General features: G+C 33.3%; 1 protein-coding gene and 1 long non-coding RNA gene across 3 annotated transcripts; one reads left to right on the top strand and one right to left on the bottom strand.

Moving 5' to 3' along the window:
* Positions 1-632: 632 nt before the first annotated feature.
* LOC128995266 (neural proliferation differentiation and control protein 1-like) lies at positions 633-13,131 on the top strand. 2 transcript variants are annotated; one of them, XM_054420225.1, is made up of 7 exons: positions 633-813; positions 2,513-2,719; positions 5,594-5,815; positions 7,643-7,709; positions 8,676-8,837; positions 11,801-11,906; positions 12,328-13,131. In XM_054420225.1, exons 1-7 carry the CDS (start codon positions 693-695, stop codon positions 12,430-12,432), a joined length of 990 nt encoding a protein of 329 aa, XP_054276200.1. In that variant the 5' UTR covers positions 633-692; the 3' UTR covers positions 12,433-13,131. The 2 variants fall into 2 exon arrangements, with proteins under 2 accessions (XP_054276200.1, XP_054276201.1); XM_054420226.1 differs by lacking the exon at positions 2,513-2,719.
* A 1,278-nt stretch (positions 13,132-14,409) lies between these two features.
* On the bottom strand, positions 14,410-19,418 carry LOC128993763 (uncharacterized). The gene is made up of 2 exons (XR_008490820.1): positions 19,284-19,418; positions 14,410-14,640 (listed from the first exon to the last, which is right to left on the bottom strand). It is a non-coding gene; the product is annotated as an uncharacterized LOC128993763 (long non-coding RNA).
* Positions 19,419-23,005: the final 3,587 nt, after the last annotated feature.

Here is a 23,005-nt window from a genome sequence, read left to right as displayed (position 1 = left end):
TACAAAGCTTTACTTACTACTAAACAAAATTACAGTAAAGTGCATAAGTCCATGGACATTGAAGACATTGAAAAAGACAAAAGACATTGAAGTTACGGTTTTGGTTGGATTTTGTTAAAATCAAATATGTACACAACTGGCTCATGAGCTTTAGTCAACGGTTCATTTTGGTTAGTCACCCCCCTTAATTTCATCTGGTTTTATGATTTTAATTCATTTTTTGTGTGGAAACTGCTTCTTTAGCTTTATACCTCACCTAGGAGATTTCCACAGTAATTTATTTACGACATTGACCAGACACACCGGGTTTTTGAGGCGAAGATTAAATTTTTCAAACCATCATTCATATAAAACCACTATATAGCCTATCCATAGAATTCTTTTAGATTTATAAATTGCACGTTTTCATGCCCAGTCACTCCATTTTTATTAGGTTGCTATTTTATGAATTAAAATTACATGTAATGAAACATAACCTCACATCGATTGGTGCGTGTAGATACATCGAAGTTCGTTCGATTCAACTATCGATTCAACCGATACGTCAATGACAGTTGTTATCACGCATGACTATGCGCCGGCGCAACTGATACTACACCGAATCGACTACAAACAGTCAAAACTGACACTGTTGAACTGAAGCTTACCGGGAAAGGTATCGATTTTTCAAAATGGAAGTGTGACGGTACCATATGGGTAGGCCAGTCAACATAGGTAGGCCTGAAAGTATGCATTTGGTCTTGTGTTGTGTTTTGGTTTATGTTTCCGTTTTGCCGCATACTTTAGTCGGAGCTGAACATCTAGACTATCCAGGTATGTCTTACTGAAAGCCACGTATTTCTCTTTATTTCCTCAATGGACTCATTCATGAACTCGTTACAGCTAAAGGTGTTTATTAATTAATCACTAAGATAATTGATAGTGATTTTTAAATTCAATGGTGTACCGTAGGTCGTGAGTTCCCGATGTACTGTGAATTAACTGGGTGGAAAGGAATTGTATGTCAAGGATGAAGTTGTAAATTAGATTGATTTTGTTGGTTTGTTTTACTTGAAGTGTAGACAGCAATGTTGAGAATGATAAATAATTGTATTGACCCATTTGACGATTTATTTATTGATTTACACAGTTTTTTTTCTTATGGAGACTATATATATCTTCCAATTTATCTACCTACCCTATTAAAAAAAATCCAATGAACTAAGAGTTACTTTTTTAGTGTATGTGAGTCAATTGAATTTGGTTTATGCTAATGGGAAATAATCTAGCTTTCGATACTATGAGCTCTTTGAGAATTCAAATGAAAATCTTCCGAATTTAGTTCAGTAGAAACGGTAAAAGTTGTATGATTGACTAGCAATTACAATATTTTATTTTTATTTAACGTATAAAAATATCAATAACTCCTCAGACCTCAGATATATTAAATGAATTAATTTATTGACCTTGATTTTATTTTGTCACCTCATGTTCTGTCTACAATAACAATTTGATAGAAACATTCACAGATACAAGCTAGGCCTAGCGTATGGTATTAAAAAAATGCATATTATTATTATTAGTCACAAGGGTTATCATATGCAGCCCAGATTAAAACATTAAAAAACTAAAAGAAAATTTAAAAAATATTTGTTGAAATTAAATATGGTAAAAAAATTGTGTTTTTGAAATAGGCCTAGTACAGTACCTATAAAAAAAACCAACCCCAAAAATATAAATGAAATAAATGAAACTATATTAAAATAAAATTAACATAACAAACATTTAAAATCTCTAACCTAGAAAACTGTCAAATAAATTTACAATTTTCTTTTAAATTTTAAAACCATTATAGTTTTGGAGTTTAGTGTACGCGGTAACTGTAATTTTGAATGGATTTTCTTAGTTACAAACATTAGGGTTACCGTTACACAAAAAACTAATTTTAAAAAGTTGTTCTTTTGTAAAGTATGTTTTTGGAGGCACTGTCATAGCAGTCTAACAAAATTAAATTACCCACCCAGTTCTTCTGGGTTACTAGCAATTTTGTGTAGCAGGCTTGATTTGTAATCCAATGAAGTTTCAACAACAAAATCAAAATTAATTATTTCAAGCAAGACATAAAAATATAATCAAAAAAGTCATTCATTTGCAAAGCTATATGGAAGCACATATTTTGTAATAAAACTCACACAAAATTAAACTTTAACCCTCACTGATTATTATAATTGTGTTCCTAAAAACACACACCTATAGTTGAAATAAAATAGTTTAACTATGTACAATCACACTCAAAAATATACTTTAAAAAAGTCATTACACAGTAATATTTTTTACTTTTAATTTTCCTGTGTGAGATTCCCATGTGATTTATATAAGTTTTATTATGAATGTGACATGGATTGGATCGTAAGTTTCTAAATTCCTTGAATAGTGTTTCTAAGGTATTTGGAAACAGACCAAACTCTGGTCTATTGCAAGTATAATGTTTACTATAGTTTATTTTTGTTTAAAATTTAAATTTCTCTTGAAGAATATCAAGAGGCAGCTATTATCCAGCGTATCCAGCGAGTTCTGAGCAAATGGCGGCAATACCAACTACGCAGAGAGGCGTCTGAGCCGGAGGTGGTTCCCGCACCACTTCCAGAGTTTACATATCGTTTCCCGGAAGATGGCGGCCGCAGTTACCAAAACGATTTATTTGCAGTTCCCCCTTCTAACCCTAGGTTCTATGATCCTGGTATGGAAACTCTACTCTGCATGCTGCATGTTGTATTTCCTCCTCAGCCAGTACATATTTTAATTTTGGTCAAGTTTTCTGTTTTTCGCTCTGTCCTCTGTGCATGTAGAGCTATAACAATTTTAAATTTCCATGTGTTATTTTGATTTATCATTGTCTGAACATACTTCCCTCGTTATGTTTATTTATATTTTGGTTTCAACATTTGTCTTGTTTGTGTTGAGCTTGTAGAGCTTTTCCTTTTAAATATTGAACCTTCCATATAGTATTTTGATTTGTCTTTTTATATTTCTGTAATTTTCTGCATGATTTCTGTTCATTTGAATTTGAAGTTCTTCATTCTGTGACCCTCTCGTTTGTAGTAATAAGTAAATCTTTCTGAATCTTGAATATTTCCACTAACATTTTTGTTTCTTTTCCATAGTTCCTTCTATTATTTAATGTCATTGGTGGCAAGAAAACACTTTCTTCTCTTATAGTCCAGTCAATCCGTTGTAAAATTCAACCATACGTGGACAAAATTGGCGTCCAAGGAATTTTGTCTGAAATTTTTGTTTTTTGGGGCGCTGAATCCGAATCTGAAGTTGTCCAACAAATATTTCTTGAGCGTTCCAAGATATTCGCAAAAAATAGCAAAATTTTAGCACTTTTCAGTTTTTATATTATAAGTCGAAAACTATGAATTCTAGCGAATTTTACCCCAGTACAAAATGGAAGGTGACAAAATTTCCTTCAAAATGCACTATTCACACTTGAAAATCGATTAGAAATAACCTCCGCTAGAGTGCATTGAAAATTGGTTATTTTTCTGATTTTAAAAAAATTCAAGCTTTTGCTCTGATTTTAATTATTATCAGCAAACACCCACACCCTTCCCCTATAACTATCTCAACCCGAATTCCCCCATCGGGGGGTGTTTTGATGGGGGAATTCGGGTTGAGATAGTTATAGGGGATTATTTTTAGCCCCACCCAATGTACTATATCATTCTTCCCCTTCATTCCACAGCGTTCTTTCTATTTTTCTTGGGCGGAATTAATAATCTTAGAGAGGTAGGTTTCCATGGTTATCATAAACATGACAAGACAGTTGTTATCATTGACCCAATGACACTACACCAAAGAATGACTATTATAAAGCAGTCTGAAAACGAGCTTAAGGAATCCTTGAAATTCAAGCTAAGTCCGTATCCTTCACCATTATTTCAAGAAGGATCCACGAGGAAAGGAAAGAAATCGAGCCTCTACAAATCTTTCTATAATATGCCCGATTCTGAAATACCAAAAGACACCCAAAATGTTATATATGGAGGGTTAAGAGGGTGTAGTGTCATTGGGTCAATGATAACAACTGCCTTGTCATGTTAATGATAACCATGGAAACCTACCTCTCTAACATTATTAATTCCGTCCAAGAAAAGTAGAAAGAACACTGTGGAATGAAGGGGAAGAATGGTATAGTACATTGGGTGGGGGGGGGGTGTGTTTTGATGGGGGAGTTCGGGTTGAGATAGTTATAGGGGAAGGGTGTGGGTGTTTGCTGATAATAATTAAAATCAGAGCAAAAGCTTGAATTTTTTTAAAATCAGAAAAATAACCAATTTTCAATGCACTCTAGCGGAGGTTATTTCTAATCGATTTTCAAGTGTGAATAGTGCATTTTGAAGGAAATTTTGTCACCTTCCATTTTGTACTGGGGTAAAATTCGCTAGAATTCATAGTTTTCGACTTATAATATAAAAACTGAAAAGTGCTAAAATTTTGCTATTTTTTGCGAATATCTTGGAACGCTCAAGAAATATTTGTTGGACAACTTCAGATTCGGATTCAGCGCCCCAAAAAACATAAATTTCAGACAAAATTCCTTGGACGCCAATTTTGTCCACGTTGTATATGGATAGACTGTACTATTAGTTCTTACTTCTATTTGTGTCTGCTACTGTACTTATTTACAATGTTTTTTTGTGATTACCCTGAAGCAAATGATTTTAAGAAGATGAATAAATCTAGTTAATAGTTATCTGGTATTCTTTAAGCTCACAAGGTACTTGCCCACATCCTGTGTCCCCCATGTGTGATTTAAAGCAGGTGGAGATTAATTATCGTAGTTGGGAACACCTGCCTAGTTTAACAGTTATGTTCTTCAACTATACAAGTGACCTGTGACCCCTGTGAATCATGTCACGTTAACAAGGAACGCTTGTTATCAGCATGTATTGTGAAGGCTACCTAAAATAGTTATGCCAAAATAATCAGGGGTACATCCGGTATATTATAGGACTTTTGTCTTGAAAAGTTGGATTCATACCTGATCAATTATAAAGTTACCTATGTGTTATTATCATGAATCCGTTCCATTGGTTCGGTGTCAAGCTAAGGTATAGGTCCATCTATCTACCTAAAATAAAATACATTACTTTTAGGATTGGAGCATTTTTTTGTCTATGAAAATTTTCTCCTGAAAAAGCCCAATAATAATTTATTTAGTTTTTTTTATAATAATGTGTAGTAAAATATCGCTTCAATGCTGATTATTTTTCCTCTGTTGGAATGTAAGCCCAATGTCCTATTGATTCTATTGTTGAGTATATTCCTTTAAAAACTCCATTTTGGTCGAATATTAGCAATGTTGTACATGTTAGTACCTACCTAATATCATGTAGTTGTTTTATTAAATAAAATCCATATTTTCTGCTGATCAATGCAGGATTAATCATAAATATTCTCCAAACTGCTCTACAACTTTTTTTGAAGGAAATTCAATCTTAACATATTGACAATGCAAAACGTATTCAACAAAGTAAATTACGATTGTGATTGTGATTTAATATAGTATTATAATTGTCACTTATTAATACCACTTTTTACTTCCTAGATCCAGACTTGCTTGCAAAAGAAACTAAAAGGCTAGAAAGTGAGGCGCCGCCAACTCAAGAGGAAGATGAAGCTAAGAACCCTACAACGGAGCCGGAAGAAGTAACTACCGGCTGGGAGGAGGATGAAGCTACCTTAGAAAGCAGCGAGCCTAGAGATGACGAAGTTTCATATGTTTTTAAGAAGTTTTTGGCCAAGGGGGATCAGGATGTCGTACTTGTTGGTAAGAATATCTAATTTTTTTAAAAGTGAATTTATAATTATTATTAAAGTAAAATGTATATCATGGTCACATTTTTGGCTGGATAACCCATAAGTGGCTCTGTGTTACCCTACAATCGTTTTATAACAAAAAAAAGTAAAAAAATGTTAAACTTTAAAAGACGTTTTATTTAAAGTTTTTTTTATTATTATGATGTAAACTTAAAAAAAAATTAGGCCTATTTAGTATCTCCACTACCCCAAAATCTGATCCTTTCAAGACTTCCAATGACTAAGTAACGGCCAATGTAAGTTTTGAATGTAGATGAAATTTTATGATAAAATCGTTAAAAAAAACAACAACAAAACCCCGTAATGGCCGTTTATGGATTGATAAATAAATCTTTATTTTCCGTAAGGATACAACATATGATTGACAAAGTCTTTCAAGGATTTATAGTTTGACAAAAGTCTTAAACAGCAAGTGGATGACACCAAATGCTTATATTAAATCTCAATGTAACTTCTTTAAAAAGATTTTCACGTAAATTTATTATAGGCATTTATCTTTTGTGTTATCTACTGGTTATAAAACACAAATTCTTAAATCCTAAGTTTTAAATGTTTTTTTTATATAACCTACTGGGTGATACATTTTCATTAATTCAGTAATTAAGTTAATTATCCCCTGAAAATGTTATAATCTGCATAAAAGTTATTTCTTATTTTGTTGTTAAATGTATAGGTCTAGTTGATTCCTTGTTAAATAATCCTACACCAACAGTAATTGAATGTAATATAGTTACAAGTTTGGTGGTCAAGTAAGTGTCATATTTCCTGGAGATTTCTTATCCTTGGGTCAAAGTTATCAGTGTCACCCATCTTTGCATCCTGTATGAATTTATCTTGTTCTTATTATAGGTCAATGAAACAGTTCATTGTAAAAGTTACATGTAAAAAGAGGTATGCAGTTAGTAAATAAAATAATCAATTTTAAGGTGTATACCAATTCATCTTGAAATATATAGAAAGATATTCTTCAAAATATTAAATACTCTGGTAGATGAAATATAGTTCTTAATGTTTTAAGTTGTTTTTCATACCACAAATTTTAAAGGTTACCCAGCTATTTAAATTCTAGAAGAGTTCTTTGTTCAGTATTTACTTGTTTTTTATGAATTTGTTAAAAAAGTTACAGTACCTAAATTAATACTGTTTTTTACTTCATCAAGATTAAGATTTATCAAGAAGTTAAGAGATCTTGCTTTACAATAAGTGGTTTGCTTTATCAGAAAAAAATAAAAAATATAAAAGTTTGAGTTCAAAAATATAAAAGTGATATACTTACTTTTAACAATTAATTTATGATCTAAAAAAACATGAGAAACTATTAAATTTACAAAATATAAAAAATAGTTATTTTTAGAAAAAACACTTAAAGAAACAAATTAAAGGTATGTCTAAACAATTAATACAGTACTAAATGGCTGGTAGAAAGATTGACACAAAAAGGACTGAATACTATGAACTAAGTTCACACCAATCTTAAACAAATTTTGATTAAATGTTTTTCTGCCTTTTTCATACATTTTGTCATATCCTTATGTTTCACAACCTTTTTTCAATCCATATTGTATATTTTCAATATAAACATTTTAAACTAGTTACCAAAATAAAGTGTAAGACTAGGGATTGTTTAAAATGTATTTAACTTTTATTCTGCGATAGCAAGTGTCTGATATTTTAAGTTAATGTTCAATTTCTTTCACTGCTCTCCATCTTTTAAGTTTAATAATTCGGTTGAATTAAGTCGAGGAAAAGAGTTATTAAGTGAATTATTCTGCCCTAGCTATCATCGCGGGCTGTGGGGCCGCGGCAGCGGCTGGTGTCATAGCACTTTCTATTGGCTGGTACAAGTAAGTACGATTAAACATACTCCTGTTGAACATTTTTGAACATTTGTATTTTGCATCTGATCCCTCTACTGAGCACAATATTATCTTGGGAAAATTCCTACGAAATATCTGTATAAACTTTTAGTTCCACCACCATTTTGCATCTAGTTATTCCGAGTGTACGCTGAATTCTACCCTTAAAAAAACTTCCCAATCATGTGGCTTTAGTTTAATGTATTGCATTTGAATTTCCCGGTGAGGTCAGAGGGATTGCATGTGATCGAGAAATGCTGTGACAGTCACCGATACAGTTGGGACCCATATGTGTTATGTAAACTAATTATTGCTACTGATCTTTTCAAAGTAGTCGGTGTTGATACCTATAAGTCTATCTGCACTATAGCTTTTGAACATGTTTACTCGCAAATTGTAAACATTGTTTATTGTTTTTTTTTTTTTTTTGTTTTTTTTTTTTTTACTTCTACTAAACCTAGCTTTGAGTTTAAAATAAAAAAGTTATAAAAGTTGACAGAGTAATTGGCCTTACAAAAACCTAAGAAAACAGTATGTTTTTTCTCTATTGAATATAATCATCACAAAAAATACTTGCCAAAATGATACCGCGCAAGAGATAGAGGCTAAATGAACTGTCTAAAATGCATTTAAGATGAGTGGTTCTAGTTGAAAAATAGTTGATTATTTATGCTGATATCATTTAACCTTGGAGCTTTGCCTTCATGACCTATTTTGCACAACAATTACATTTCCCATTATTTTTTTTTTAGTTGAAGAAGATTTTTAATTGTTATGTAATCATTAGTGATTGACATCCGCACACTGTAGTTGCCCAATTCAACTACATCCATTTTGATTCTAAAACTGGTGACAACTTTAACAAGGGCTAGAATGTCTAGCTCCATAGCTGAAGTGTTTGATTGGTAATAATGTTTGTATTTTATGAAGCAATTAACATTTGAACCGTTGCAGATTGCACTCAAACTCCAAGGCTGCCGCAGACATTGAGTATCCTGCGTATGGAGTGACTGGTCCCAACAAGGAGATTACACCTACAGGAGACCGCAGACTAGCGCAGTCTGCGCAGATGTATCACTATCAGCACCAGAAACAACAGATCATTGCTATGGAAAGGTAATTCTGTATAAACCTCATGAAATAATTTATATGAATTGGTGTAAATACCCGCTGCGTTATAATCCTAATGTTGCTAGTGTCGCAAATAGTTTAGACTTTCTACAAAGTCATCTTCAGGCGCCAAGGATGTCAAAACGTTGATCACTTCATAAGAAGGGCATTGATTCTTATAAAGGATAAAGACACACGAACACGGACAATGAAACGGTACATTTAAAACAAATATAAAACAGTAACTGCGGTATGGGGAATGAGTTTTTACAACCGGATGGATGTAGAGTCAAGACTGTCGGTCATTCCCGATACCGCGGTTACCGTTTTTTGTTAGTTAAGCAGGATAGAAGATGGGACTTGGTTCTAATTCTGCTTCGTTTATCAAACCCCAAGTAGGTAATAGTAATGAAAATAAACCCTACAATTCCATATTGTTGTTTTAAATGTTTGTTTACTATTTTATTATCATACGGTAAAATACTAATTTGATCTACCTAAAAAGAAAATGAAAACAGAATGAATGACATTTATTTTGAACCCGGGAACCCGGTTCAAGTTTTATCGTGTCCTCTGTAGCCTACTTGAAAACTGTATTCAACTCTAATAAATAAAATAATATAAAAATAATAAAAATTACATTTAAAAAAGAATATGAAAAATGTTATGAATCTATTTGTTACCTGGCATTACACAACAAAAACATATCTAATAGCAAACATATCTAAACATAATATGTTTAGATAAAATTGTTAATCCATATTATGGTGGCGGAGGAAAACCGGACTAATTTTGTTTTGTGGTATCAATTATAACTTTTATTACATTAAACTTACTGTAAACTCATGCCATTTAAGAAATACACTATTTACTAAACATAGTTGGCTACAATTATCAGATATTCTTTACTCTTAGATGAAATTTCAGTATGTAGTCCACTTTCATTCATGCAGGTTTGAATCATTTACTTACATTCTTCCATTATATGTCCCAACATTTCATGGCCACCAAAGATTTTCCCGCCACTTTCATGTAAAATCCATCAGAGTTCAGGGTTTATGAGTGTAGACACAAAATTTGAGATCACCTTAACAAAAAATTCACACACCCTCAAACGCTGGGCGTTTCCACAGAATATCATAGGAACGTGAAATAACCTTTTCTAGGAACATACCCTCCACGGCCATTGAACCCTGAGTATTTGTCATAGATAAAACATACTCCCTTAGTAAATTTCTCATCCTTGTGGATCAACAAAAGACAATTAATTGTTAGTTCCGCCCCGTGCACTGTAGGAGTTGCGTTTTGTTTACAATTTGTTTCTTGTTATTTCAGCTATTTAAAACCTCGTTAAACCAAATAAAACTTTAATCATAAACAACAACTCGTCTCCTAGTTATATAACCAAACCGTAAAGCACAAATCATGGAATTAACCCTAAAATAATAGAAAAAAAATTTTGTTGACACTAGCGATCAGTGTCACCAACATGAAGTAGACACGAAAAACGAGCTTCCAAATGTGCAATGGGACGAGAAGTCTACTTTTGTTGGTTAGTCTATAGTAGTATGTTAGTGTGAATCTTGTTGAAGACTAACTCATCTGTGACCAAAAAAGTGCCTAAGCACATCAACACTTACATATTTAGAGCTTACAAAACTATTTCAAAATCTACAACATTCTAACAGCTATTTTTTGGCCAAGAGGCTTCTTTTTAGCGAATTTCCCATATAGGGAATAAGCTATTACCGTAGTACTCATGGTAAGACCTGGACCCGAGACCGATTTAATTTTTCATTTTGAGGTCCCTAGAGGCCAAAAACACCATCTGTTCAAATTCATATATATATATATATATTTATATATATATTTATATATATATATATATATATATATATGTGTCCGTTAGCGCGATAACTCGAGCAAAAATGATCCGATTTTGATGAAATTTGGTACAAACGTGTAAACCTACGTTTATTCGAACGAGTTCGGGATCCAGCATAATCGGACCATGGGAACGGGGGTTTATGGGGGGTTTTATGGGGTAAAAATGGGTTTTTCCCATTTTTGAACCTAAAAACAAAACATTTTGCGATTTCTTTCTAAACCGTTTTGTAGAGCTTAAAAAAAGAAATAATTTAGTATATTGAAGCGCTGTTGTATGCCTAACGGTCACGGAGAAAATTCAAAAATAGTGTAATTAAAAATTCCCATGTTATTCTTATGGAGAAAATGAAAATTGTTGTAGTTTACTTGTTTATGGGTATATATTGATAAAATTTGGCAAATTTATTTATTTCATCCTATACTATTGACGTATGGTCAAAAAACACTTTTTGCCTTCCCCGTAGCAGCAAACCTAAGCACTCGTTAAATCTAATGTTATTTAAATAGAGAATAATATGTCTTATTTATGGAAATATTTTAGTAAAAATGTAATCAGACGAGTTGAAATTCGCTTAGTCTGCAGGTTTGCTGCGGCGGGGGTATTTTTTTTATAGATCCTCTTTTCTCAAACTTTTAATCAGCTTGAGAATTGTAATTTGGCTGGAAATTATGTCATAAGATGAAAGGGAAGTTTAAAAAAAGTTACTGCGAGTCCTTGATAGGCTCGACATTTCGCACATACTCATGATAGAGAAACATACAATGTTTACTGTCCAACGCTCCGTGGCTAATAAGATGGCAATGAAATACAGCAATGAATTACACCCCTCCCTACTCGCATCGATAACTGCAGGGCATATACTATCCGTTTGAAAAACGTCCAGCTCCTGTCAGTCACCCTGTGCACGCAAGCTCCGCTCGAAAAAGTTTATTAAAAGTATGTCTTGAACTTGGCTCATTGTAAGACCTCAGGCTCACTTGCCTCTGCCAAAGTCTTTGTACAACGTTCGCAATACAACACACACTTTGGCGTAGGATAGGAGAGATAATGTAGCTATACTAACACACCCCATTGTTTACAGTAACCGCGCCAACAACGAGCGAAGGGGGTCTGTGTCGGAGGGTGACAGTGAAGAGGAGAATGAAGAAGGAGATTACACCGTTTACGAGTGTCCGGGATTGGCTGCTGTGAGTACTAACATGGTTTGTTAATAAAAGTAATAAGTAATGAAGTATGGAAGTAAAGAGATAAGAACGACAATAATCATTGGAGAATAAAATGTTATGATTTTAACCCTTTGGACTCTGTGGGTTATTTAATAATTTAATTATACAGGGTGTTATTATATAGGGACATAATTTACTTTGTGATTCCTTGGGTCAAAATAAGCAAAATATTTTAAATAAGGTTGTTGACAATGGTTGTTCATATAGAAAGTATGTGTCAGATTGATGATACCGTTTATTTTGATTGAGTTAAATATTGGATTTGGTCCATATAGGTGGGATGTTTACTTGATATCTGTCAATGACTGAACCGGACTTAAAAACAAGTCTGTATGTCCTATAGTATCCTATATATTTCTCATCTGTTATTTTCATATTCCAGACTGGAGAGCTGGAAGTGAAGAACCCTCTGTTTTTAGACGACCCGACTCCCGCAGCCGTTGTTACCGACGAGCTGCAATCCCCTTCTGCTGATAAAAAACAATAAATTATTTCTCTGGTTTAACCCCTAAATGAGAATCTCACCTACTCCCTTTATATACCAACCCCTGTATTAGCAAGGTGTCTAAATCGGTCCGTCTCTATAAATCGATATATAGCGCTATAGAAATGTGGTGTAAATTACATATATGTCAAATATCAAATACAAATATTTATACACATAGATATAATTAGGGAGAGCTGGCTGGCTTCTTGACCTTTGTTGAAAAATTGTAGTTCTAGTATATGAATTTTATTTATTGTTAGGTAATATGATATATTTTTATACAGAGCTCTTCCATTATCGTTCCACGGCAAAGCCGCTAGCAATCTTGATGAGTTTTATTTTTCTACAGTTCTGCTCGGTCGAGTATGAAGGTCCTAAGGAAGATACATCGAGTTGATTTCGGTAAAAACACTTGCACAGTCGGATAACGCTGCACCAAAAATATTTTCACAGTTTTGTTAATACTCATATAATTTAATGTTTGGAACGTTTATATTTTTATAAGTACCTCGATCACGCATAGATACTTACTGTGTACCTTATCTATAAGACACCCAACAATCCATTACATATTATAGCTCTCTGCTTTCAAGTACAATATTATTCTTGTTTCTACATTGGGTCACCTTCCTTTTTCGGTTAGCTGGAAAGTAACTGTCGATAAAAATTTACCTACTTTCTTTATCTATTCACGGGTTTTCATTTAATAAATTAATTACATTCAACTTTTTGAAGTTGATGAAAAATGTATGCACTTTAAAGATCATATAATATACTAAAATAAGTACAATAACTGTGAAACAAATCTAAAATGACTTAAGTACCAATTTAATATCCACAACATATCAATAGTAATAATCCCCCTATTTGAATTATTTGTCTCATAAAAATGAAATGTTTGCATTTTATTTACTTTGATCACAAAAAGATATATAGGAACAACCAAATCAAGTGTACTCATTTTTACAATCACTTAAAAACAGACTGTGATAAAAAAGGAAAACACCAACTAGTTGCAGCTTATTTACAAATAGTTTCTTGAATGTGAATCATTATTTTTTCAATACTTAAGTACTGTATACCTCTTTTATACGTAAAAACGCAGGAACATATGAATATTACTGTGTTAACTTGATTTACAAACACAGACACAACATTAAAACTTACCATTAAAAGACATTCACAATTAATACAGTTACTTTCCAGTTAACCAACAATTTGAGTTAAAACTCAAAGCCAGTTTAGAAAAATCACAATTTGTTGTAAGCAACCCAATAGATCTAAAGTGTTTAGTATCCTACCCCGTTATTGTGCCAAGATGTAAAAGAATAGTTACCAGTAAAAACTTGTGGCTTTCAGTCTATAAATATGCCTTGTAAGGGTAATAAAAAACAAAATATATAATTATTAAGTTAGACTATTGCCTTGCAGAATGAGAGGGAAGGATAACTTTCAAGTTTAATGTCCAAGATAGTGTGCAAGGGTGCATAGCAAAAGCAAAGCCATACTGATTCATTTAAAATTCTAAACCAGCTGTATCTTATAACTGTTAACATTATCATGGGAAAGTTGCAGTTATAAGAAAGGAAAAAATCTGCAATAAGCATGATTTAACATTGTTGCTTTTCAACAATTTGTAAAAATCAGTTTATTTAATATTAAAGAACATCTAATCATCTTGTATGTGTCTTCATTCAAACCTATAAGTGAAATTAGTAAGGTACCTAGTAAAATTGTTAAATGTTATCAACATCTTGTATTGTAATAACATCAATGACCGGACCACTCATATTTTTTTTTTCAAATTTTACTTAACACTTCTCTATCTTCTTCTTCCTTAACTGTCCTCCCTGGAAAATCGTATACAAAACTTTTTATGCTCAATTCTTGGTCTATAGATACCTAATGCACTTAATTATGGAATTACTCTTTTATAAAAACAAAAGTTTCAGACAAGGATAAAATAAATTTCAAACATACAAAATTGACCATTATCTTTGTCAACTAAGGTAATAATACTGTATTACAAGAATAACTGTTATAAAAACAATAATCACTACAAAACTAAGGAAAAGTATTGAAACGTAGAACATGTCTTGCTGTAACAGTGCAGATGTGCCGCGGTTGAAAACGTAAGCTCTTCTGTTTTTTGTTGGATTTTCTTCATCATTGAGTAGGAGATAAACATTGTCTTTCTCCATGATGCACCTGAAATGAAACTAGTTTTCAAATATCATTGGTGCAGCCACTAATACTTAAAGGAAACATTCAATGGCACACTTAAGTGGTGTCTAGCTCTAGTGCTGGTGACTCGGACAAAGTACAACACCCACCCCCAATCCTTTCCCTTATGTAGGCTACAACACATTCTCATGGTAGAGGAAGACCCTGTGCCCGCGACAGGAATTCCTTTCTCCTAAGCTCTTTCTTGCTTGTCACAAGTACATTTCCGGCACTATATATCGGAGATGAAAGCGCACTGTTATCACATAATTGTGCTCCTCTTTACTTCTATGCGGTACAGCAAAACTACTCCATAGAATAAGCAAATTCCCATTTGAAACTTTGCATTCTTGATCGTTGAAAACTGACCATCCATGACTGGTGAGCTAAACTGTCTATGTTAAAGAAAATTGACACTTTGTTTCGCTCTTATTAATTGTAAAATAGGTTGGATTGTACGGGATGTAATTATTTTTTAAATACAGGGTGTTTATAAAAGAATCATCATATTTTAAAACATTTTATTGACATTAATGTTAAACAAATACAGAAAAAAATTTGGAAGTGCTCAATTAGTCCATTAGCAGTGGAGCAAGTTTCCAATCTATGCTGTAAATTGTCCCATACAACGGCTAGCATCGCAAGGTTGATTGATTCAACGGCATTGCGAATTCATCCACGAAGCTTTTGAAGCATTGCCGGTACATGAACTTTGTCTTTTACATAGCCCCATAGAAAAAAATCACACACCGTAAGATCAGGAGATCTAGGGGGCCCATTTGAGAAGGGTCAGGTCATTATCGTTACATCTGCCAATCCACCTCTGAGGTAGCTTCTCATTTAAGAAGTTACGAACTTCACAGTGCCAGTGAGGTGGGGTCCCGTCCTGCTGGAATACAAACCCTTCTGAGTCTTCTCCCAATTGAGGAAAAAGCAAGTGTTCCAACATGTCAAGATAGGCAACTCCAGTAAGGGGTTTTCCCTCAAAGAAAAAAGGGGGCCATAAACTTTGGTTTTCGTTACCGCGCAGAAAACATTACACCTCGGAGAACACCTCTAGTGTTCTACGAAAGCATGTGGAGGCTCAGATGCTCGAATACGCACATTATGTTTGTTTATTTTCCATTCAAATGAAAAGTATCCTCATCACTAAATACAAGATGGTATTACGGTCTATTAGGTTGTCACAAAGCTCTTTACGTTTATCAAAATCACCTAGTTTTAACTTATGAAGTAGTTGCAGTCTGTATGGTTTCAATGACAAGGATTTTCGTAAAACCTTCCACACTGTAGATTTGGGAAGGCCAAGTTCACGCCCTGCACTGTTTATGGATTGTTGGGGCGTTTGTTCAAAGCACTGTCTAACCCTAGCTACTGTTTCTAAGGGAACTCTTCCGTGACCACTGCTTTTACGTTTTAATAGACTACCAGAGTTCTTAAACTGGCGGATACCACCTTAAAATGCTTTGGTGTGTAGGAGGGGTCTATATAAAACTCGTCCAAGGAAAAAACCAAGACTGATTATTGAACAGCTGATTATAAAACTTGGAAACATGCTCTTTAAGCACATGTTTCTAATATTAATGTGGACAAGAATTGGGTGTGTACATGCCATTAAAACCTGATGATTCTTTTATAAACACCCTGTATATCAAAATGAAGCTAGAAAGATAAATTTGATAAAGATATACATTCATAAAAAATTTGATTATAGCAATTTACTATCCATATGGTTGAAAAGATGTGGATGGGCAATAGAGTGATAAGAATATTCAATATCTTATTATACAGGGTGTTGAAAATGTCTGGAACCAACATTATATCTCGTGAGTGGTTAAAGAAAAACAACTGATATTTTGTGTACGGATATACTATGGTTTTACCTATCTTTTAGTGCCTTATGAAAATTTTTACCACTTATAGGGAACGTCCTGTGGAGGATGCAGTAAAAAGTTTTAATGGAAGCCTATGGTAAATGATACATTATTTCAAAGGCCATTTTTTTCTGAGTAAGGAGCCACAACTTTCATCTCAAAAGGACCACCCTAGCAAAAATGGCGACTGTTTGAAATTTAAAAAAACACTTATAGGGAACGGAATTTTTAAATTTCAAACAGTCGCCATTTTCGCTAGGGTGGTCCTTTTGAGATGAAACTTGTGGCTCCTTACTCAGAAAAAAATTGCCTTTAAAATGATGTATCATTTACCATAGGCTTCAATGAAAACTTTTTACTGCATCCTCCACAGAACGTTCCCTATAAGTGGTTATTTAAATTTCAAACAGTCGTCATTTTTGCTAGGGTGGTCCTTTTGAGATGAAACTTGTGGCTCCTTACTCAGAAAAAAATGGCCTTTAAAATGATGTATCATTTACCATAGGCTTCCATTTAAACTTATTACTGCATCCTCCACAGGACGTTCCCTATAAGTGGTAAAAATTTTCATAAGGCACCAAAAGATAGGTAAAACCATAGTATATCGGTACACAAAATATCATTTGTTTTTCTTTAACCACTCACCAGATATAATGTTGGTTCCAGACATTTTCAACACCCTGTATGTATACACTACACAGATATCTAGTTTTGATTCATCAAGCCAAATCTTGTGAAATAAGAAATATAAAAATGTATAAACTTTAAAATCAATAAACACGATTTCTGGTAATAGACACTAAGTCCTACCTAAAACAGTGTATATGCTACAAAATAAAATTGATTATGCACATTTTAAAGGCAAAAACTATTTGGAAAAGAATACTTACCCCTAATAACAAAAAATATTATGGTATTCTGCTAAATTACATTTGTTTTACTCTACTAGATTACTCTAAGGTTCTTTTTTCTTATAACTCATTCACTCTGGATTTGTGAGCCGTTGACAAAATATACTTGTAAAAACAAGAGTAAAGTCGTTAACTTACTATCTTTGTCATGACAACATACAACATGGTAGTTATTGGAATGTTCATCATAGCAAGTATTGCTCAACTTTCGTTGCTTTAGAGATTAAACAATAATATATAGAAAATATTAGTTGTAGCTTTATTTAAATTTTTTAATGCTGCAAACAGACTGTTTCTTCTTTTTGTTTTTTTATGACTCAGTGGATTGAATTCATCCTAAGTTTTTAAAAAGATGTCATGAATATAGTTGACATTACAGTTAAATCTTTTATTGACTTTTACTTCAACAACTTGTCAACTCAATACAGAAATAATTATGCGTGTAGATACAAAAATAAGGCTACTAACGGTTTACATTTACTATAATGACTTTAACAGCTTAATTGAGCCTAGCCAGAGAACACAATTTAAACATTACTTCAGTATTTTGGGGCAGAGTTATTTAGCTTTTTATGGTTTCATCTTTGTGATTTCATATTCAAAATATTAAAAAATTTCATCAATCCAAGAACAAATTATAATAAATATAAATTCTGGTTGTTAACTAAGACTTTTGAATCTTTTGATGAATTTTTAAATGGATATTGGTAGGGTAAAATATTAAAAGTTTTCTAGAATGTTGACAAGAAATCCCTCATTTTATGATGTAATGACATTCTGTGAAAAAAATAATAAATTCGTTACGTGTATCTTCAAAAACATTTTCTTTATTATAATATCACTTATGTTCCAATTTCAGCTAATGAAAGCAAACTTTGTTATTATTTACAAAACTACTAGGACCATTTTTTTCTTCAAAATTTTAGTTTGAATATAAAAAAATGGCATACATCATAAAAAAAATATTTGTATATATATATATATTTTTTAAATTAAAACTGATTATTGACTATATTTTTTTAACCTGCAAGTTAGAATTTTAAACTGAGCCACTTACCAACACACAAAATCATTAAAGACCGGTATATTCTTTTATGGACCTTTGACCATAACTGATTAGTGTTCATCAAAACCACTCTCAATGATGAACAAGATTTGGCCCTGAGAAATGTGAACTAGAGAAGCTTCTGTTCAAGGTAAAGCTTATAGCTGAAGATTGTTTACAAACAAAAGAGCCAGCTTTGCATATACAATCGACAGATCACTAACCTAACATGAAGGCCTTACAATGGCCAACCGGTTTATTTTGTTTAAGTAAATCAATACCCAAAACTAAATAACTAAATTTATATATCACACTTTTTAAATACGGTTTTTTTTTAAGAACAATTGGTTTATAAAATGTTGATGATAATTTTCTTACTATACCGGCTTTGATAGGTTGAAATATTGAACTTGGGGGGTAGTTGTGCAAAGTTTTTCTAATTGTTTCTGCTTTGCATCTGGTATATAATCAAAGAATAGAGCACACATTCCCAAATAAACCTTAAAACCAGGGAGACACATTTGGTTAACAACAGCGCAATCCAACTCAACAAAAACCACAAAAAACAGGCTTCAGAGTTGACAACAGGACTGCAAGTCTACTTGCAATATTTAAATAATAAATGTGAGACAGTTTTAATAGTAGAGGGATGATTAATACCCACAAGAAACATATTGTTGCAATCAGCTGTTTATAAAATATATGCACAGGACAATTCAGAACTGCATGTTCGGTACCTTATCCTTTTGTTCTAATTCAAGCCGAACTACTAAATCTAAACATTTAGTGAATACTTACTTTTTAGCTTTATCAGTAAAATTCCAACTTCTCAATGAAACCGAGTATTCCTCACAGTCGCTCTATGTGAAACATATCTTCTAACTTCATCTGGTGACCACATGCATCTTAACACTCTGAGCTCTTGATTGTTTGTGTGATTATAAGCAATCAGAGGTACTTGGATGTTAGCCAGACACTGTGGTTATATTTGGCTTCAAGATGTTGATTTACAGGGTGTCTCATAACTGAGATGGATTTCACCAAACGCTTTGTTGACAAAACAAACTTTTGACAATAGACTTATTTAATTACTTATTTAATTTTTTTTTTTTACTTATTTAAATTTTTATAAATTATTACAAAAATCTTAAAATAATAATCTTTTTGAATTATTACTGCATGTTGTTTGTAACCTACCTGTTTGTAGGTATTTAGGCCTACAATAGAACTAGTTCACTGGTATTTATCACAAAATACATTTTGGGTGTGTGCTAGCCTAGCGATTAGCACCTAGGACTTTGGTGTGAGAGTAACGGATTTGAACCTTCATACGAAAATTTGGGATTTGGACTGATTTTCCAAAAAAAGGTTATATTCTAAGTAGGATCTTCTGTTAAATCAAAAGTTTTGATCTACTTATAAATCTAGATTTTAATGGTTTTTTATATAATTTTGATTTATTCGTTCTCCAACTGAATATTTTTTATATTCTCTCTAACTTTCAAGATTTTTCTAATAGAACTCATTTGACTTGGAGGGAAAAATAAACCTTCGGAAGATTGAAATTTTCCTCAAGATGCAGATTCATAGCTTTTGGAAAGTTTGTTATGCTACCTCAATCTCTATATCAAGCACAAGTTAGGCACAGATGATTTTTTTCCTACAAGAGTTTATATTTCTCCTATTCTTCATAATATACCACTTGCACATAAATACTGCTTATTCTTTATACCATAATCTTATAAATCTTATAAATCTTTATTGGTCATTAAATAACATATGTTACAATAGACCTCGTTAACAAAAAAAGGGCCATAGATTCTAGTAACATGGTCTATAACATGGAATCTTCACTAAACTTAAATATAACAAAGACAACAAGAAAATAAAGCTAAAATCATTTGAAAAACACAGAACTATATATATGAAACAAAAGTGAGGTACTTAAACAAGTGTTTGAAAGACTAGGTAACAGTTGACTAGGGACTAAGTAAGAACTAGATAACAATTTTACCATTACAATTGTATTCTGCAAAAAATTCATCTAAACTGTAAAAAGGGTGGTCAGCAAGCCAAACCATCAACTTTTGTTTTAGCCGAGTACAAGGAATGTCAAGTATTTCACTTGCAAAACAATTTACTATTTTTACTGATATACTAGCAAAACTTTGCTGTACTGTTGTTAGTCTGGTGTAGGGCCTATCCAAAGCAGATCTTCCCCTTGTGTAATATGAGTGAAAATTATTTCTTGAGCTAAAGAAATGTGAATTTTGTTTTACAAAAATAACACACTCTAATATATACAAATTTACAGTTGTTAGGACACCTGTTGCTTTAAAAAGAGGTTTACAATGGTCCCTCAACCCTGAATTGGTCAACAGTCTTACAGCCTTTTTTTGAAGCTTTAAAATTATTAGAATGTGGGTGGAGTTACCCCACAGTAACAGACCATACTTTAACAGACTTTGAAAAAAAGCAAAATACGCAGATCTAACATACAAAGGAGGAACAAAATCTCTTAGACGTCTAATTAAAAATAAAACTCTTGACAATTTCTTACTTAAGTTATATAAATGGGTTGACCAGCTTAAATCACTATCCAAATCTATGCCTAATAAATTTACACTTGACGAAAAATTCTTTTCTTCCTCAGGTGTGCGACCTAACCTAAAAACAATAGTTTGAGTCTTTTCAGGATTCATAAAAAACCCATTGACACTGAACCAGTTCTTAGCTTCATTGAGGGAAAGTTTGGACGGCACCATGAGTTCACTAAAGGTACCTTGACTATTTAAGAAAGTGGAGTCATCCGCATAAATCACAGAAGTACAGGACATACATTTATCCAAATCATTAATCATTATAAGGAAAAGAACAGGGCCTAACACCGAGCCCTGGGGCACTCCGCAAAAAACCTCACTCTCATCTGACAATATACCCGCAACATCAACCTGCTGCCTGCGGTCTGATAAGTAAGACTTAAAAAGATTGAGTTCTGTGCCACGGATACCGTAGTACTCAAGTTTATTCAAAAGTAAACCATGGGGAACACAATCAAACGCTTTACTCAGGTCAACTAGAGTTGCCTGGGTAAGAGAGGCGTTTTCATAAGAATTTAGCACATGCTGCACCAAGCGCCTTACCGCATCCGTGGCACATCTACCCGTTCGAAACCCAAATTGCCAATCAGATATTAGGCCATGGTATTCAAAAAATTTCATTAATTGTGATTTTATTATGGTTTCGAACACTTTGCCAATCACAGGAACTAACGAAATGGGCCGGTAACTACTAGGATTCTCCCTCGGACCCTTTTTATAAATTGGAACAACTTTTGAAAACTTCAGTTTTTTGGGGAAAAAGCCAGAGAGCAAGCAGCAGTTAATACTTGCAGTGAGTGGCAACAAGATATACACTATAATAAGCTTTAGAAGGTTAGAGGACATACCATATGCATCTGTGCTGAAAGAGGATTTCCCTATGCACAACACTATATACTTCCTCACAAGACACTGCACTGAACTTGAAGGATGATGGAGAAGCTGGTGTATTCTCAAGTAGTGAAGTGGATGCAGCAATCGAAGGTGTCACCAGTGCCGCTGTCTGCTCCACAGATGACACGAAGAAATCACTGAAGTCTTGTGGAGATATGTATCGTAGGGGGTTGGTGTTTGGCTTCTCCATATTACCACGGATGATGGACCAGGCAGCTTTGCATTTGTTGGTTGCAGATTCGATTTCTATTACATTGGCATTGAGCTTGGCTGTTGCAAGAGATTTTTTATAAGTCCTTTTTAGGGTCACATAGGTTTCCCTATCAATCTGTGAGTCAGATGTTTTATAGGCATCAAAAGCTGTTAGGACTAAGTCACGCTGGACTTGAAGCTCTGCTGTAAACCAACGATTTTTTCGTCTAGGTTTTTTACTCTGATAATTTGGTAAGATTTTCTTGAGAGGGAAACAATCATTGATAGTTGATTGGAGCTGATCAAACAGGATGGTGAAAAGATTGTTGCTGATCCCATGAATAAAATCCCATGAATAAAATAAAAATCAAATGATAATTCCCTTCTAGTTCGGACTTCCAAACATCTTTTTTAAAATTAAAATCCAACTAGGGGTTCCCAAATACTAACCAGCATATCCAGCCAACCAGGATACCATTACTGTGAATTCCATCAGGAACCAGGAAATTTGGAATAACCACCAATAGCCTAAGACCGAACGTCCATTCAGTAACCGGATTCCGTTGGTTCTCTTTTCTTAAGGTCATCAAATTGAAGAATACTTTAGCAGGAAAGATCACGATGTTGCCGTGATCACAGTTTTGTCATGATCGTGGGAGCATCCAGTATATGGTAATTTACAAACATAAAAATACATTTTCCTACAGTCACCCGACAAAGTTGGCTTCCCTGTACTGTTTATAGTACAGAAAGCTGCTAATTGCTGCATATTTATACTTTGCCGTACGGTTTATACTTTGCCGCACATCAGGATTCCAACCAAACAACACAAAA

The sequence above is a fragment of the Macrosteles quadrilineatus genome, unplaced genomic scaffold, assembly GCF_028750875.1.
Source record: "Macrosteles quadrilineatus isolate MER2022 unplaced genomic scaffold, UCM_ALF_1.0 Scaffold_5__1_contigs__length_97177068, whole genome shotgun sequence".
Lineage (NCBI taxonomy): Eukaryota > Metazoa > Arthropoda > Insecta > Hemiptera > Cicadellidae > Macrosteles > Macrosteles quadrilineatus.
Note: the sequence above shows the minus strand (reverse complement) of the source record. Positions and strands in the feature narration are given on the sequence as shown.